Raw genomic sequence first — 18,402 nt, forward strand, 5'->3', positions numbered from 1 at the left:
ATATGGTCAAGGAAAATATGCTTGCCAAATATGAGCATCTCTTCAACGTTTTGGGTGGTAGACGACGGATATCTGCTGTAACTTTGGTTTTCAGTCATGTGCTGAAGGCTGGCAGGAGAGATTTTTTAGCACACAGGTCAGCAGGAGAGAAAGTGCTGCTGGTGAAACAGTTGTTGTTTGCTGTGGTTCAGGAGGAGTACAGCTCACCTCTGAAACGCTCTGCACAGAACCTTTCTGTGGTCCTGGAGTTAATGTTTATGCACACTGTTGGGGCAGTTCTTTTTTACATTTGATTGAACCCCAAACTAATAATATTGATCGCAAGTCTCAAGTCTTTTTCACTTACAGAAATGTAATCAAGACATTTGATGTTGTGCAATGAATCTTTGGGAATGTGATGGGGCTGTTGTTTAGTACCAATGATTAGACAATTGTTTGGCCAGATATCAAGGTTCTTTAGAATTTATTTCACCTTTGAAGGCTGTTCATGTAAGGCAAATGGCAAAAGTGGAATTATACTTTGTGTTTTTTGGATCATGCATTTTTACCAGATGTTTCTGTTTTAATCAAGTTAGCTAAATTTCTTGCTTTGAATTACGCAATTTTTTGATCTTGTTTGAATTGTGCCATGATTTTCACGTTTGTCAATTTAATCGATCATTTTGCAAGAAAGTCGAGTTTATCATAAGTTTGTCATGGTACCATTTAGTTTTGTGTGAAACTGCTCAGTTAACTACATCACTCGTCTAACACGACGTACGTCACCAACGCTAGCTAGCTTGTTAGCTAGGTAACTTAGCGTAACGTTGTCTTGCCTGATGTGTTTTATCCAGCAACTCCTGGTCTGTTCATCAGCTGGGAAGTGAAAGATTGAGCAGGACCCGTTGCTTGATTATGCTTGATTATCTTGAGTTAACCATAGATGATAACTACATATCACACCCCAAGGTTGCGTCAATTCATTTCAGTGGAGTTGCTTGTCTGGCGCATATGCCAAAAAAAAAGTTTCTAGCTTCTGGGTGGGTTAACTTCTGTGGTATGCAGTCCGCTGAATATGCACAGTAGTGTCTCTTCCGCTGGCCCCACCTGTGAGTTCCAGCTCAACTCAAGGACTTAACATTGTGATGACATCATGGATTTTTAAATCGATTATTTTGGCTCAAAGAATATTTTACAATTACAAAACCCCCATGTATCAAACATTTACACTAGAAAGAGTCATAATTGACCTTGTTTACAGTTCGAGGTGTGCTGTCAACAGTTTTACAGACATGTCTCTTATAACGCTAGTCTATGGGGAACCACAAGCAGAGGGCCATCTAGTTCCACTACACTGGAGAGAATGCAGACATCTCCACGGCTTATGTCATTAACACTTGACAACTCGTAACAAAACAATTTAGGTTGATAAATGGCACTGGGGGTAAGAGGAAAACATGTTTTGGGTTTCAAGATGAACTGTCCCTTTAAAAATGTTATCTGTTGGCATCACAGACAGCAGGGACAGTAGATATAGTAACCACAACATTTTTGCTGACCTGCATTGTTTCCCTCCACAAGCCTTGAAGTAGCTGTGTCATACTGTTCACTTCATGTCTGTTTGGTGCAGCAGTATCAAAGAGGACATGGTGTTTAAGTCAAACAACATCTGTAGTCAAAGCAGTGAAAGAGGACACTGATATGAGAGGCTGGCAGGGTCATGTCAAAGAGTCATGTTCTTACAACTCTCAGGGGAGTGACGTTTGACGTATGGTCAGGAGACGATGAGGCTGTGACCTTTGGTAACCTTTTCTTCCCTCAAAGAACTTTAACTCTGCGTTATGGTGGGTGTCAGTTGCCTCACTCCTTTAACCTACGGCAGGACTTTTCCAAATTTCAGAGGGGGTGGTTATGTCTGAATATATGACATAATCGCATAGATTCAGAAAGACTCACACCCACATTCACGTGCGAAGGAAAGTGAGATTAGATGTTCCGCTCAACCTCCTGCTCAGAGAAAACCGGTTTCCCCAAAATCCCCTGTTTCCTGGTTGAGTTGAGTGGAATGTCTTCGTTCAAAGGCATTTTTCATTTTTCACGGTGGTGTACCGGCGCTGAGTTTTTTCAGTCTTTCCACTGAGAACGGCTTTGAACCGGAACACAGCCGGCAATGCCTGAACACACACACAAACACACAGATCTACACAAACACACACGTGTGTGATTCAGGGGGTAGTCAGATAAAGAGGATGTGTGTGTTTGTAGTCATTGTAAAGGTTAAAAGGCGTTCTCTGGGGAACACAGGCCAGATGTCTGTTCATCTGTGTGGAAGATTTGGCAAGAAATTTTACACGTGCTTGTTTTTTTGCTGTTGTTTTCTGGTGACATGTACACTGTTACATCTTTATAACCTTATTATTAAATGATCACCAACGCTCTCTCTCCCTCCCTCCTTACAGAATAGTTCGTGATTATCTGAGTGGAGCTCCATTTTCCTCCTACCAGGAGTCCATGTACTTCTCTCGCTTCCTGCAGTGGAAATGGTTGGAGAGGTGGGTAGTCACTGCAGATTATGCACTTGGTGAAGCAGACATGCAAACCATTCCCTTTTTCTACATAAAAATGACATCTGACATATTCAGACTTTTTATTTTTGGGGGAATCATCATTTCTAGAGGGGAAAAAACTACAGATAATTAAGGTGAATATTAATGAATATGATTTAAAGAAATTATGAAGGTCATCACATTGCAAAACACTGCAGTATTGCACTTTATACAGCAGTTAGCTCTGACCAAGTAATTACATTAGACAAGAGTGCTGATATAGAGTGTAACAGCAGTGAGACCTTTAATCATACATGTATCAGTAACAGTTTATTACATGACTAGTGTCAGAACAAATTTTGCACTGCAAAGATGAACATATTTCCACAAAAAACATTTGAGTTAAATCATGACTAGTTGTCAGAAGAGCACGGAGGGAACAAAATAGACCTGGATACTGCACTGCGAATCTCCAGGTGTGCCCACATGACATCATCCTACCGGCTACTGTTTGTTCACGCTGTTAACTAATTGAAATCACACCATACTGACTGTCAACAGACTGTTATGTCACTAGCTGAACAATAAATAGAAACACACAGATAAATATACACGATACAAATTAGCTGGCCTGCGGTAATGTGTAGACCTACACAAAGTAGCACGCTAGTGTGCAGGAATGTTTATGTGTTGCTTGGCACCGTTCAGTCTCAGTCCAGCTGAGGAAGTATTTGGATTGGCGGAGCAAAAAATCATTTAATAAACAAATAAATCATAATCTATTTTCACTTATTACTGTTACGTTATGAAAAGCACTTGTAGAACTGTTGTATAAAAACAATGTCAGACTTACTATCTCAGGCATTCGACCTGCAGCCTCGTGCCTACGACCGAATCACAGCCATAATGATATTCCGTGCTCTATGACAGGACTCCTTCTCGTCTAATATTGCGTAGTTGAATATAGTAACAACAAGGGCTGCACAGTTAATCAAAATATTATCAAAATTGCAATATAGGTAAATGCAATAACTAGATTGCAGGATCTGCAATGTTTAAGAAATGTAAAATCTGGTGGTACAGGGATGTCTCTGCCTTCAACTCATAATCAAGATGTAAGGGAACATTCTTGTTAGTTTGGTACAGACGACAGCAAAAAATCAAACCATTGTCATTAAAAGAAAATAATTTCTAAATAAAAACAAAATTCAAAAATTACCATTTCCACAAAAATCATGATTCATATCGCAATTGCAATATCTGTCAAAATAATTGCAATATCTTTTTTTTGGCAATTCCTGCAGCTCCAGTAATAACATTCTGTCAGTAGGTGCAACCCTCTCCGCTAGGCATAGTCCAATTGGCCAGAATCTGCATGCATGCAAATGAGGTTTATTAGACTAGTGCTGCTGTACAACCCTGCATGGTTGAAGGAGCAAAGTGTGACAAGATGAGTGCAGACAAAAGTGCAAATGCCCGCCAGCCATCTGGCAATATTTTGGGTACAGGAAATACGAAGTACTGTGCAAGTCTGATTCAAGAACTAACTACATTTTAATATCTGTTTATGTATTGCTAGTAATATCGTCATTGCGATATTCAACATTGTTATCGCAAATCGCATATTCTCCTCATATCGTGCAGCCCTGATGAAAACCTTATCTAAGGCAAAAAAAAACTGCTCACAACAAACAGAAAACAAACAGAACAGGATACTGTACATAGGGACTAGTCACAGGAAAGATGTTTGCATTAAAACACAAAGGTGGTGCTGCCAATCAGCGTTTTTTGTGTGTCTTGGTAAATAATTGATGATGCTTTGCATAATGGCTGGGTAACAGAAGCAGGGTGGAAACAGCAGTCATCAGAGAGGATTAATAATATATTAGAGCATTACTCTGTCTGCGACATCACATGGTCTGAGAGAATGACATAACCTATCTGTTATTTTATATCTCTTTTTGTCTCTCTCTTTATCATTTCTCTTTTCTTTCTGTCCCTGCAGGCAACCAGTAACCAAAAATACCTTCAGACATTACAGAGTATTAGGAAAAGGTGGATTTGGTGAGGTGAGTGTCACTGCAATCAGAAAGTAATACATGAGGGGTTGTTAAAGTTTTTGTGATGGATACAGAGCCAACATTATGTTTACTGACTTGGCAAGTTTGGGAATGAGACGTTAATGATTTACATTACTACAAGCAACCTTTAGAAGTTGATGTTGGGTGGGGAAATGGGTGGTGTGACATATTAACTTCCATTAGTTATAGTTTTTAAGGTATGTGTGTTTTTTTTACTTGCATCTGTGTGTGATCGTGTTTCCCCGCTTCCTTTTTTCCAGGTTTGTGCCTGCCAAGTACGTGCCACCGGTAAGATGTACGCCTGTAAAAAGCTGGAAAAGAAACGAGTGAAGAAAAGAAAAGGTGAAGCAATGGCACTAAACGAAAAACGCATTTTAGAAAAAGTTAACAGTAGTTTTGTAGTAAGTACTACTTTTTTCTTATTCAACCTTTCAACAGAATTGTATCTGTGTGAGTGAGTGAGTGAGTGAGTGAGTGAGTGAGAGCATTGTTTGTTATGGCTCCAGGATCCTGCAAATGAAATTGAATGGCGTGTTTGCAAAGGCTGTCCATCAGCTGTTAAAGACAGTCGCTGTGACTCCAGCTTTGTTTGTTTAATGACGTCCGCACCAGGTGGAAGAGCTAGGGAGTCGCTGTGGAAAGAAACACGATGGGATAAAGTACAAAAGGGGGGAAAATAAGGCACATGATATTGTGATTATTGACCAGTTGCAGGTGACTGCATACTGCGAGGGTTTGCAAAAAGGTCGACGAGTTCAGCTGTAACCAGCTTGCAGACACAGTTTTAATCAAAACCAAATGCAAATTCATTGTTGCAGCAAACCTGAGATTTTGCCTGTGCAAACATGTCGAATTAGATTTTATTTGGAGCTTTCTGTCTGCCTTTAATCATCTGTGAATGTATTGTGCAATTTGATTGAAATCTATTTAATGCCATGTGATTCTTAATGTTTTCATGTGTTCTTGATGCAGTGGTGTTTGACACTTATACAGAGTGATGGTTTTATATTTGTGACCTTTTACACGTGCATGTCATTGATTGTGAGGAAAAACAACAAACATGACTCTGCACCTACTCTGGTCACACACATTTTAACTGTCTAATTTTAAGTTTGTGCTATAGCCTGAATACAATGATGGATGTCACTAAGCACACTCAGCTAAAAACTAGACCAGGGACACGATAAGGATAATTACTTCATCAATCTTATTTGCAGTGACCCTCGAAACTGAGTCACAGTTCATCTAGATTCCTTTAAGTGTCCAAATGTCCTCTCAGCTTGAGTTCATTTGGGGCCAAATCAATTATTGGACATGATTTAGATCGAAACACGTCTCTAATCAACGGAAATGTTCATGTCAGAGCAGAAGCCTGAGCGTTACATTCAAAGCTGTAGTTGGTAACTTTTGTAGAATTAACTTTTTGTTATAATTGTTAAAAAGTCACTGTATTCAGAGAGCAGTACATGAGACAGATAATCTGTGGAAAAAAAATACTCTGCCCACTGTAGTGCTTCTAATGGCCTTACAGCACCTGAAGGACAGCAACCAATCAGAGCCAAGGAGTCTTGGACACAGCTGTCAGTCATGTCAATCACTGCTTGTGAACTGCAGTGAAACTGTCAAAGTAGGCAGTGCTGATCAAATAAGATCAAGATTCTGCCACTGTGTTGTCTATTTCTCACCTCAGATGTTTTCAGAAACATATTTCAGTGTACTATTCAGCTGTAAAATGAGAAAGTTGGTCCAGCCGGTGGGCAGTGCTTGGTGCATCGCTCCACTGTTTTCAACATGGCGGCAAGGTCACAGAGGTTGAATCCAAATGTCCGGACTTCACCTCACTTGCAGACTGGCAGACTTTGCGGATGCATTCCCAGAAAGTCTGGGAGTGCTGAGGGCTGAGTTATAGTCCTGTACATTTTTGTTCAGTCCCAAAAAAGGCTATATATGGTATTTATATCTTGTTATCTGCAGGGACAGATGAGTAAGCACTATTCATCAACTTTTATGAAATATATATTAATATGACAGCAGGAATAGTTGACCATCTCCACAGCAGCGAGTAAAACAGTGTCAAGGGCTGTCTATCAACCGCTTGCAATCTTTGCCCTCGCAGACTTTACGTAATGACAGTGAATATGTCACACTAGTATGTACAACTGAAGTCCACAAGGGCTCAATCTGCAAATCCAGAGGGTGGACATTTGGATTCAGCCCAGCTTTCTCATTTTACAGCTAAACAGTACACTGAAATATGTTCCTAAAACATTTGAGACAAGAAATAGGCAATGCAGTAACAAAACGCTGGTGAGCTTGACAGTTTTACAGTAGTTCACAAACAATGATTGACATGATTGACAGCTGCGTTAGAGACTCCTCGACTCTGATTGGTTGTTATTGGTGAGTCACAGTCTGATTCTAGTGAATGCCATTAGCAGCAAAATTAGGTGAGAGAAGAAACGTGATTTTTTTCGCAGACTATCTGTCTCATATGCTTCTGTGTCACCACCTTGTTTCCAACTGTATTTTTAAGGAACTGCCGAATTTCAAAGACAATGCTACGGAAGCACAATGTTTAGAACAATATGAAAACAACTTCCAAAAAACTTCATCAAAGCATTGCAGGTCCAATCATTAGGGAACAGTATTAAAACTGCTCTTCTTTTTTGCTCCACCAAAGCGGCACCTTACTAACATTTGTAAAATCCTGTATGGTGCTGAAGTTTCATAACAGAACAACAGCATGTAGGAGAGAGCAGTGCAGTGTCCTGCTCCGAGCATGTGAGCCAGCACAAAAAAAGAAATCATTACCCTGCCACTGTACCATCATGCCTCAAGCTCTTAATGGTGGCGTAGCTCTTGGCTGATTTTCCTATGGAGGATTTTTATAAATTGAGCCATAGTCATGAGTAAGCGGTGGTTTTTGGCTGGCGCTGTAATGCCAAGCCTGAACGCTTTTTGGGGAGTCACCTAGCTTTTCATTTCTTCCATGCCGTACCAAAGTACTGAAGGGCAGAAATTTACAGTTGACAGTCCATTAACATGTAAGATGATACATTATAGGAACAGTTAAAGACCTTAAAATGAGATGGCAGTAATTTCTATAGGTGATATATTGAATATAAAAGAGATGTGACAAGTTATTTTCATTTAATTACTGTGATGGAAGTGCATAAAATACAACTAAAATAAGGGAGATTGACTTTATTAGTGGATATTTTCTTAAATAAAATATGACTAGGACAAGTAGCAATTTGTCAGCTCACAAACTTAAAATATGAACCACCCTCACTCCTTCTACCTCAGTGTGTGCATTTGATGCAGTGGATGTGTGTATATGTCTCTGTTTTTTAATTTTGCTATCATCAGTCCTTTTACATGAAAATGAAATGCCTGAATTTTAATGCATGTTGACATCAGGAGTCAAACGCTGCTGGAAAACCAGTAATGTGTGCTTCTCTTTCCATTTCGTCCAACTCTACACACACAAAACCTCTCAGGTGCTCCGGCAGGAAAAGAAAACTTAGCTTTGGCTCTGTGTTATTATTGTTCCGAAGACAAGAAAATTACAGCAAGTGCTCGTTTTACATTCTTGAAACATGGCGAGGAGCTGCTAGAGAGATGAGCATGTTAATTTCTGGTCTGTGTGCAGTGTGTACTTTGTATATGTGTACCTACTGTAGAACACAATGTTCTGCTATTTAATTGTACAGAATGGAGATATTGATCTTTTGTACAGTAAGCTGGACTGGAAGGGAGCAGCAGAGTCTCACAGCCTCTCCATGTTCTCCATTTGAAGCTAATGGATGTGTTTGAGTTGTACTACGTTTTGGATTAGTCGGTTTCTGATGCAGTGTGAGCTATGTTGCACGTCCTTGTTTTGAGTGAGTCATGGCAGGAGCATGTGTATGGGCATGCACACACACATACACACACGCACACAGAGGCTGGAGTGGGCTTGTTACAGAACCTCAGACTTGCAGCTCTTGTCACCTGGGATTGGCACATGATTCTGTGTGTGTGTGCGTTCGTTCTCTGTGCTGCAGGCAGAACTGATGACTCTTCATATGCCTCTCTACCTACGAGAGCAGCTCTGTTGCCTAGCAACACTGACCAAACAGCAGTAGCAAGGAGAAGAGTCAAGTGCTCTCTCAAACCCCTCATTTCTCTCTCTCTCTCTCTCCAGCGTTTTTCTTCTTTACCTTTTTTTGATCAGTGCATCATACTATTAGTCGATACATACTGCTGCCTTACTGTACGTTTTAACCAGTAACCCATCCACATATTCAGTGTGTGGGTGTGCATATCATGTGTATGTGAGACGCAGGGCAGGATGACCCTGTTCTAAAGTCTCCAGCAGGTGAAACTGAGGTAGAGCTGCATTGTTCTGACGCTATCACTTGAAATGTTTTGATACTGGTGCCAATATGACAAGTTGTTACAGATTTGCAGCACTTTTCCCTCTACACAAGTCAGAGGTCGTTCTTTAATGTCTTATACAACCTTCCTAAAATCTAAAAGGTTTACATCGTAATTGTTCGACCACAGAATTACACAAAGTGTGATATCAGTAAAATTTAAAGGTCCAGTGTGTAGGATTTAGGGGTATATATTAGCAGAAATGAAATATAATAAGTGTGTTGTCTTTAATGTATAATGAGCTGAACGCAAGAATCATTGTGTTTTCATTACTTTAGAATGAGCCGTTTACATCTACGTATATCATCATATTGCACCACATTTCTACAGTGGTTTTTGCATCGGTAACCGTGGTTAGCCGCCCCTCCACAATGAGAGCATGGGAAAAATGGTGATCTTGTTTTCAACAATATAACACCTGCGCTACATTCAGAGTGAAATACCTAAATACAAAAACTTGCATGTTGTCCATCTTTATTCCCCCCAGCCCCAGGAAAAACAAGTTGTATTAAACTAAAATGACAGTATACATACATGTATACATGGGCAGATACATATTTCAGACATACATAAGCAGAGTAAATCAAAGTAAATCAAAATGTAAACATAAGTACCCACATGCATTCATACAAATAGATTTACACATCAGTCACAGTTGTCTATAGCCAGTCTACTTTGTAATTTCAGTTATTGAACATCACACAGTTTTAGTGTTTTCATATGTCAGAAATTGTCGCCATGTCCTGTAAAATTAACCTGTAGAGCCACCCAGCTTACACCTTATTTTCTCAAAGTATAGTAAACTCATAAGATCACCGTCCCACCTCCTGCTTCTGCTTTGTAAGTGTAAGGCATCTAGCAATTAAGGAGGCAAAGACAATAGCATTTGTATAGTGTTTGGGAATGCAGGGATTTTTTTTAAATGTGAAACTGCTTTATTCAGTGTTTTTACCAGTTTAAATCACCAGGTCTGTGTGTTTCAGAGAGGAAAAGCAATTATCGGAGAAAAACAGTGAGCACACATTAGCAGGAGCTAGGCTAGTAGCTTTTTCCAACATACCAAATAGCATTAGAGGAACACTGATTTGTAACATGAAACTGCTTTATTCAGAGTTTTTATCGGTTTAAATGACGGGGTCTGTTTGTTTTGGAGAGGAAGAGCCCTCTGCAGATAATTCAGCTCATGGTAAAAACCCCCTCAGCATCTGGATCAGAAATAAGTTGTGAGTTATCAGAGAAAACAGTGAGCGCACATAGCAGTTACTGCGCGAGCAGCCTGTCGGTGGTTTGCCAAACCGCATTGGAGAGGCACAGATTTGTAATGTGAAACTGCCATGTTTAGTGATTTTACCAGTTTCAGTCACCTAGTAAATTTGTTTTTGAGAGGGAGAGACCTCTGTAGATAATTTGACTCCTGGTAAAAACCTCCTGAGCATTGAACACTGAAGGGATTCCAACTGGGGAAAGTTTCAGCTAGTTGCAATCTGCAATTCTCACCAATAGATGCCACTAAATCCCCCTAAATCTTACACACTGGACCTTTAAAATATCTGATCAAAGAACAGGTAAAGACTAACCCTTCTCTTACTTTCCTGTCTAAGAAGCTTATGATGATTAACCTCATTTGAGAGTGAGTAATTTTCAGTAAGCCGATTGCTTTGGGTTGCCAGTTCTGTGATTTTATTGCATTAGCATAGATGTTTGGCAGTAGCGGACATTTTGATGGCACAATTGAAATACATTTAGCTTCTTTTATTACTGGGAAGCTTCCTGACACCAAGCCCAGTGTGAGAGGCATTGTTTTGCGGTGCCAAGTTCAATAGATTTGTCCACTGCTAATGAATAAACATGGTTTTTGGAAGTGTGCACAAGACTGTTTGCTTTGGCTTTTGGTTCATATTTGCGTGTTTGTTTAGGTACGGTATGTATATGTGTATGTGTATGTGCTTGCCCATAAGAATTTTTCCCATCCCCTCTTGTGGTCCCTCTTCGACTGTGTAGTTTGAAGCAGATGGGATTCTTCCCAATGGCAGCAACATCCTGCTTGTACACAACAGCACATGCACACATGCTATACCCTGCGTGTCACTGACCTACAGGGAGGAGGGGAGAGGGGGGGGGGGCTGGTGGGAATGAAGGGAGAGAAGAGAGATAGATGGTGGGATTAGAAGGAAGGGACACGAGGTGATGGAGTAAGAAGTGGAAAAGAAGTTTCTGGTTTTCTGTGATATATCTCTCTTTGTTTCTCTTTGTATACATTCCTGACATTCCATCTTGAATAATGGATGATTATTTCGGGCATTAAATAAACCAAATTAAACAATCATGTTCCTCTAGGCACTCTGTCTCTTACCACTGCTCTTCCCTCTTCCTCCTCCTCCCCCCTTCCTTCTCTCTTCATGCCCTCTTCTACACTGACTCCTTGACTCGCTCCCTCACCTTCCTCGTTCCCCAAAATTTGCCTCCCTCTTCAGGTTAGTCTAGCATATGCCTATGAGACCAAGGATGCGCTGTGTCTGGTGTTGACCATAATGAATGGCGGAGACTTAAAGTTCCACATCTACAACATGGGCAACTCGGGCTTCGACGAGCAGAGGGCCATCTTCTACGCTGCTGAGATCTGCTGTGGCCTTGAGGACCTGCACCGTGAGAGGATAGTCTACAGGTCAGAAACAGTCCTGGGGCAGTTGTAGATGGGGGATTAAGTGAAACAAGAAGACTAGGAGATTTTTTTTTTTTTTCATCATAGGATTTCTGTTTCAGAGATTACTGTAGGCGGATCATGTTTCCTGTCTAGCCCCTCGTGCCTTCACATGTTAAAGACTACAGTAAGCGTAGAGGCTTTAGGAACATTTTTTAGTGGTATTTTAAGGATCTCTGTCTCTGAGGACCAATGTTGTGAGGTTTACAGCCCCAGAACAACATTATGTAAGCTTGTTGTTATACAATAGACTTTGCCTAAAACTGGCTGAATGTCCTGGCCTTTAAAGGGGCACTCTACTGATTTTACACAGGAAGTTTAGATGAGAGGGTGAGAGGATTTTCACTCCTGTCCCATCGCACACCCACAAAACAAACCTTTGCCTTTAATCTTTATTTCCTCTTAATATGTTTTTCGTATGCACCAAACATGAAGACAAATTCCTTGTAAGTGAAAACTTACTTGGTAATAAACCTTATTCTGATTCTAACTGCTACAACCACATGTCAAGTAACTAGCGCTTAGTCCGTTAGCTCAACATTAACACATAATGGCAATGACCATCGATGCACAGAAGTTAGTATCGCGATCACGATAATATTATGTTAACAAACGATCCATTTTACTTCACATGCTTAACATAAAACAACGTGTGCTCATACTTGCAGGCAGACTTCACATTGTTAGCTCTGTATTGTTGTTATTCCTCTCGCACCTGCTATTGAAATTGATTCCCATCCTGCGGGAGTGCCACAGGAATCCCATGACCCACTGGATTCCCAAAAAAATATCAGCCTTTGGTAAAATAGCTTGTCACAAGAAGCAGCAAATATAGTTGTATGATGTCCTCTTTAAAGAGAACTTTAAAGACAAACTGGGGAGTGGGAGTGGGGAGTTTAAACGAAGAAGATTTTTACCAGGCACTGACTGTGGTAACAGAGTGCATCTTTCTGTTCATTTCCTATGGAGAGCAGGAGAAACAGTTGTGCAGGGCATGATGACAGTGTTGCGGCAAGTCTGAAGGAAGGGTTGCGGTGAGTTCGCTGTTTCACAGTTGCATAAAGTAGACTAGATTCAAGCATAAGCAAATGAGTCTGCCCAGCACGTCACCCCTGGCCTACGAAACTTGGACCGAACTTTCAGACTCTGCGATGTAATTCTAAAACAAAACAAGACTCAGCACTTGCATTGCCTATTTTTCTCCTCAAATGTTTTTCCGAAATAAATTCTGTTGGATTGTTTAGACAGAATAACAAAAACTGTATGAGCTGGCCGCCATGTTGTTTTCAGCTAGCAGAGAACCAGGGACCGCCCAACTAGCAGCGCGTTTATCCAGTCAAGTGAATCCCACGATAGGGTACACTAGTGTGAAGCCCATCTAGCAGCCAGTTGAGAGGAGCAGCACGTCCACTTGCATCCACACCTGATTTTTTTTTTTTTTTAAATATAACATAAGGGTCCAATTTAGATGCTATTCAGTTGCATCATGGGAAATGTAGGATCTCAGATTTAGAAGCTTGACCAATACTAAGAGCTAAAAGTCGTTATATATCAGCCTCTCCTGCTTCCATTACCAGTCTCTTACACATGACCAAACTTTATAGAAGTGTTAACAAATCAGTGGAATACTCATTTAACTCTAAGACAATCGACAAAGCCAACCAGTCCAAGAGGTCCAAAACAACTCATAAGCAAACTCCAGGTCTGGCTATTTATCCCGGCTCTGGTGTTATGAAGAGCAAGAGTGTTTGCGGTAGTGCAAGATTTGGGAAGAGTGCAAATGGAAAGTCCTGGATGATGAAGTGTCACTGGATTAATGGTGTACTGATTTCACTGAGGTGTCATGCACCTGTCACACTCAGTGGAGCCTCAGAGTAATGCTAAGATAAACACTGATGTTCTTAGTGGACGCTCGCACCCACATGCACATGGCCCACATCGTCATATAAACACAGTGTTCCCTGATCTCTGCATGTGTTACAGTAAACTTCGCAGATGGCACTGTGGTGGAACTTGGCATCGGTTAGCAGAGTGTCCGAGATTTCACATTTTACAGCAATTATAATGAATAAGAAACTTTTTTTAAGACAACGATTCGGCTTTAAAATGGTTGACGTAAAGTTAAATAAAGACGTGGCTTTAGGTTAACGGAAAAGGCCTTAACATATGAATGAGTTTTGAGATGATATTTATGAAAAGACACTGACTTTATAAGCCACAAATCCTCAGTCAGGCTGTTGTAACTGTTGAAAACAGGCTCAGTAAAATAAAACACATGATAACAAATAAAGCAAATACAGTTATCTGGGCAGATAAGCCATGTATTAATCCACATGAAAGATTGTAGAAGCACCCGCGCAATAAAAGACAATGAAATGTCAACAAAGTGACAAGTTAATAAAGGTTACAAATATTTATCCAGGGTTTTATTGTTATATCCTCAAACGTAAATTCTATTATTACACAAGCACTATATCAACTCTTTTTTTCCCCATAGGGATTTGAAACCTGAAAACATCCTTCTGGATGATCGTGGTATGTTCCTTTTTTTCTTCTTCCCTTGATGTAACCCATACCTCACAAGGTACAAGACACACAGTTTATAACTTGGTGCTTTATGATGCGTAAGCACAGCAGCAGAATGTTTCCCCGTCTTTCACAGGCTGAAAAGCCATCTCTCCAAGTTCTTCACATCACGCTCTCTCCTCTTCCTCTGAGTCATACTCCCATATTATCTATTCTCTGTAACACAGTGTTATCTTGAAAAAGAGGAATCTCCTTCATGTCTCTCACGCTTGTACTTTTCCTGTTCTCTTTCTTTCACACTTCTATCATTAAAGATCATTTCAGTGTAATGAGTATTGTGAGGGGGCTATGGCTTCGACCTTTGCACTCATTAATATTGTTTTTTGTGACTCTTGATATCTAGACAATGAAATGTATTCCTCTTTGGTGTACATTTGATTTAAGTATGTCCTTCCAACATCATCTCAGTTAATAATCAGTGGTTCTTTCTCAGGACACATCCGAATTTCAGACCTGGGCCTTGCTGTTCAAATCCCTGAAGGAGAGACGATACGAGGGAGAGTAGGCACTGTTGGATACATGGGTAAGGATCTGGGTAACTCTGATGCCCTCTCCTACCTCCTTCTTTAGTCAGACATTTCATCCGTCTTAACTGGAAACGGCTGAAACCATTCCTTTACCTTATCTGTAGAGATATCAGCTCTCTACCACTTCTTATGAACTTAATTAAAGGCACAGTTAACCCCAAAATCAAAAATACATATTTTTCCTCTTACATATATTGCTGTTAATCAGTGTACATTGTTTTGCAGTGAGTTGCAGAGTGTTGGAGATATCTGCTCTAGAGATGTCTGCCTTCTCTCCAATATAAGAGAGATGGATGGCACTCGGCTTGTGGTGCTCAAAGCGCTCAAAAAATACATTTGAAAAACTCAACAGCTATGTCTCTTTCCAGAAATCATGACCTGGTTACTCAAAATAATCTGCAGACCTTGTTGTCAGCAGTTTGATGTAGAAACTTTTCTTTCTACTACCCACCACTCGTATTACCGCACAGAAGGAAGCCTGCATCTACTGCTGGCTCACTTAGCACCACTGAGCTAGCTAACCTTACAGCTCAGCTGAGGAGGAAGCTATCAGTGTTTTACATCTTGCACTGTCACAAGCATGAGCTGCTCGTCCATGAGTAGATGCACGCATGCAAGTTTTTCAAATGTATTTTTTTGTCCCTTTGAGCACCACGAGCTGAGTGCCATCTAGTTCCATTATACTGGAGAGAAGACAGACATCTCTACAGCCAATATCTCCAACACTCTGCAACTCACACCAAAACAGTCTAGATTAATAAACAGCACTACAGGAAAAAGGAAGAATGCTTTTGATTTTTGGGTGAACTGTCCCTTTAATTGTATCCATTCCACTTGATTCAGATTTTGAACCCCTTTCTTAGGTTTCCTGTTTGCCACTTGAACTGACCTCTCTTTTCTCACTCTTCGTTCCCACCACTTCTTCCTTTCCTCAGCTCCCGAGGTGATCCAGAACGAGAGCTACACCTTCAGCCCAGACTGGTGGGGGCTGGGCTGTCTGATCTTTGAGATGATACAGGGCCAGTCCCCCTTCCGCAAGCGCAAAGAGCGCGTCAAGCGGGAGGAGGTGGACAGACGAGTACGCGAGGACCAGGAGGAGTACTCTGATAAGTTTGCAGAGGAGGCGAAGGACATCTGTAGACAGGTGAGAGTGAGGAGATGGAGGTGGCAGATGACTGTGGGTTTAGGAAATGGGACAAAGGGAGCATGTTAAAATCATTCTTTGAGACTCAGTACACATGAAGACATGGATGGATGTGGCTGAGGGGACAGCGGAATGAGAGGAGTATGCAGAAAAACATTGTTAGAGCACATGGTGATGATATCAGTTCAATATAGGCATAAGCTTTAAAGTTCATGTCTTCATAAATTACATCAACAGATTTATAGTACTGCAATAACTGCCTTTATTAATATAATAAGTAGCCGTGGCCTTAATAGGTGAGCTCTTTTTATGTTCTGCCAGTCACTGAGTGGACATAGTGACACGTGAAAAGAGGAAGTTTCACAGTGACATATTAAAAACAACACCGTTTAACTGGCAGCATTTCATTCCAAAGAATGTGATCTTTTTCCTGTTTTCGAAGAAGCAGAGTTCCTTAAACTGTATTTTGTTTAAAAAAAAAAAAAAATCTACAAAAGCCATACTCTTTTTATTTCGCTTATCCTAAGATGCAGATTTTCAAAATAAGGCATGAGGTGTCTGGCAGCCCAAATTTCATTTTTATATCACTGAAGAACTACATGTTCTAATTCAAGATTAGATAATAATATTGAAAATGCCTGTTTGGTTCAGGAGAGTGTTAAAAAATGAAAATTTCCCTCCACTACGAATGTGCTGTTTAAAAATATACCTTATTTCTGAACAGATTTACTTTACACCTGTATTATTTGATTTTTTTTGGCCACCCAGAGACAGTAGAACAAGCTTTAAACACAACACTGACAATTATCATCTTTTAAAGTTGTTGGCACAGTTGCATATTTATACATCCAGCTGATGAGGAGCAAAATTACCGTGTGTTCGTATTTCTAGTGACCCGACGAATCCTCAACTTTTCTGGCACTGTTTTGGTCTCCACCACCTCCTGAGAGAACTGGTTGGCTCTTTAGCTACCAAATGCTCTGCCATGTAGCTAAATTCTCTGCTTGTCCTTCGGTGCTCGACAGGTACCATACAAAATGAGTTGATCAGGGGTGAAAACAGCACTGATGAGAACACTGAGACAAAATCCAAATGGTTAATTTGCAGGCTGTAAAACTAAAACAATGAAACTGCTCACAACAAGGTCTGTGGATTATCTAAAGTAACCGGGTCATGATTTCTGGAAAGACACATTGCTGTTGAGTTTCAAACGTATTTTTTCAGTGCTTTGAGCACAAAAAGCCAAGCGCTGTCTAGTTTTATTATATTGGAAAGAAGGCAGACATCTCTACAGCAACACTCAGTTACTCACATCAAAACAATCTAGATTGATAAATAAGAAAAATACGTATTTTGATATGAGGGTGAACTGTCCCTTTTAAGGAGATAACTTATGATAACTTAGCTTGAAATGTTTCCATCTGTGTTTCCCCTCCTGTCTTCCACAATCCCACCATTTTGCAAGAGGGAGCCACTGAGCTGCTTTGCCTCTGAGCAGGAGGGGACCGGACGTTTATTTGTGTGACGCCGTGGAACATTCTGACCCGAGGTTCAGCAGAATCAAAGACTCCCCAGGGAGCAGAGGACAGGAGGGGGCAAAGAGAAGAAAGGTTTCAGCAAGAAATGGGAGAAAGATAATAAGGAAGGGGAGAGAATGTGAAAAGGGGGAGAACAGTCTCTGCCACGCAAGAGAGATGGCTATTACCACAGCTCAAAATAGACAAGTGATCCAAGAGCAGAAAGTGAGAGCGATAGCCTGCTTTGAACCCTGCTGTAAATTGGGCAAGAGTTGCGCAAAGACAAGAAACAATGGGGAACTAGAGAGAGAGTGAGAGATGTGATGAAAAAGGGAGAAGCCACTGGTGCGTTGATTGTGAAAGCCACCAGCTTTTTGGGTGACAACAGGGCCAGTGAGAGTGTCCACTAGTAGCCGAACCACTAAACAGCACTCATCCACTTCATAAGCCTGCTGTACTGTAGGTGGTGTGGTGGTAATATTATCCAGAAGCTCTCGTAGAGACGGTGATGGCGCTATCTAATTCTGTCCATGATGGCGCTGCATTAACCCCTGAGTGCATGGATTTGTGTTTGTCTTTATTAGATTACAGTGGGTTGGATACATATAGGCAAGAGGATTACATGCAAACTATAACCATGTGTGTTTGTATACATTGCACTAGAGGGATTAGTCAAACTGTCAGGAGTTATCCAACATTACAGTAACCCTCCCTCCCCTTTTTTGTTATTTATGATTAAGAACCGAGCTTAAATAGAGGTTTAGTTTATGTTATTTTTAATAATTTGAAATACATTAATCTGTAATTTATCTTCCAAAGCCATTTGGGCTGACATGCACATCATTAGAGAGTTGCAGTGTTTAAAGAACTCCTGCTTCTTCCTCTTCCTCCTGCTGCGTGTC

At 40.7% G+C, this 18,402-nt stretch overlaps 1 protein-coding gene across 2 annotated transcripts in view; it reads left to right on the forward strand.

Annotated features, from left to right (window-relative positions):
- The window catches only part of grk4 (G protein-coupled receptor kinase 4), a 61,277-nt gene that overhangs the window by 34,265 nt on the left and 8,610 nt on the right, over nt 1-18,402 (forward strand). For both annotated transcript variants that reach the window (XM_049568927.1, XM_049568922.1), the window contains exons 6-12: nt 2,439-2,531; nt 4,531-4,594; nt 4,867-5,007; nt 11,500-11,690; nt 14,224-14,261; nt 14,746-14,835; nt 15,775-15,983. In XM_049568927.1, the coding sequence (XP_049424884.1) occupies nt 2,439-2,531; nt 4,531-4,594; nt 4,867-5,007; nt 11,500-11,690; nt 14,224-14,261; nt 14,746-14,835; nt 15,775-15,983 (826 nt within the window). The remainder of the gene's footprint in view (nt 1-2,438; nt 2,532-4,530; nt 4,595-4,866; nt 5,008-11,499; nt 11,691-14,223; nt 14,262-14,745; nt 14,836-15,774; nt 15,984-18,402) is intronic.

The sequence above is a fragment of the Epinephelus fuscoguttatus genome, linkage group LG3 (assembly GCF_011397635.1).
Source record: "Epinephelus fuscoguttatus linkage group LG3, E.fuscoguttatus.final_Chr_v1".
Lineage (NCBI taxonomy): Eukaryota > Metazoa > Chordata > Actinopteri > Perciformes > Serranidae > Epinephelus > Epinephelus fuscoguttatus.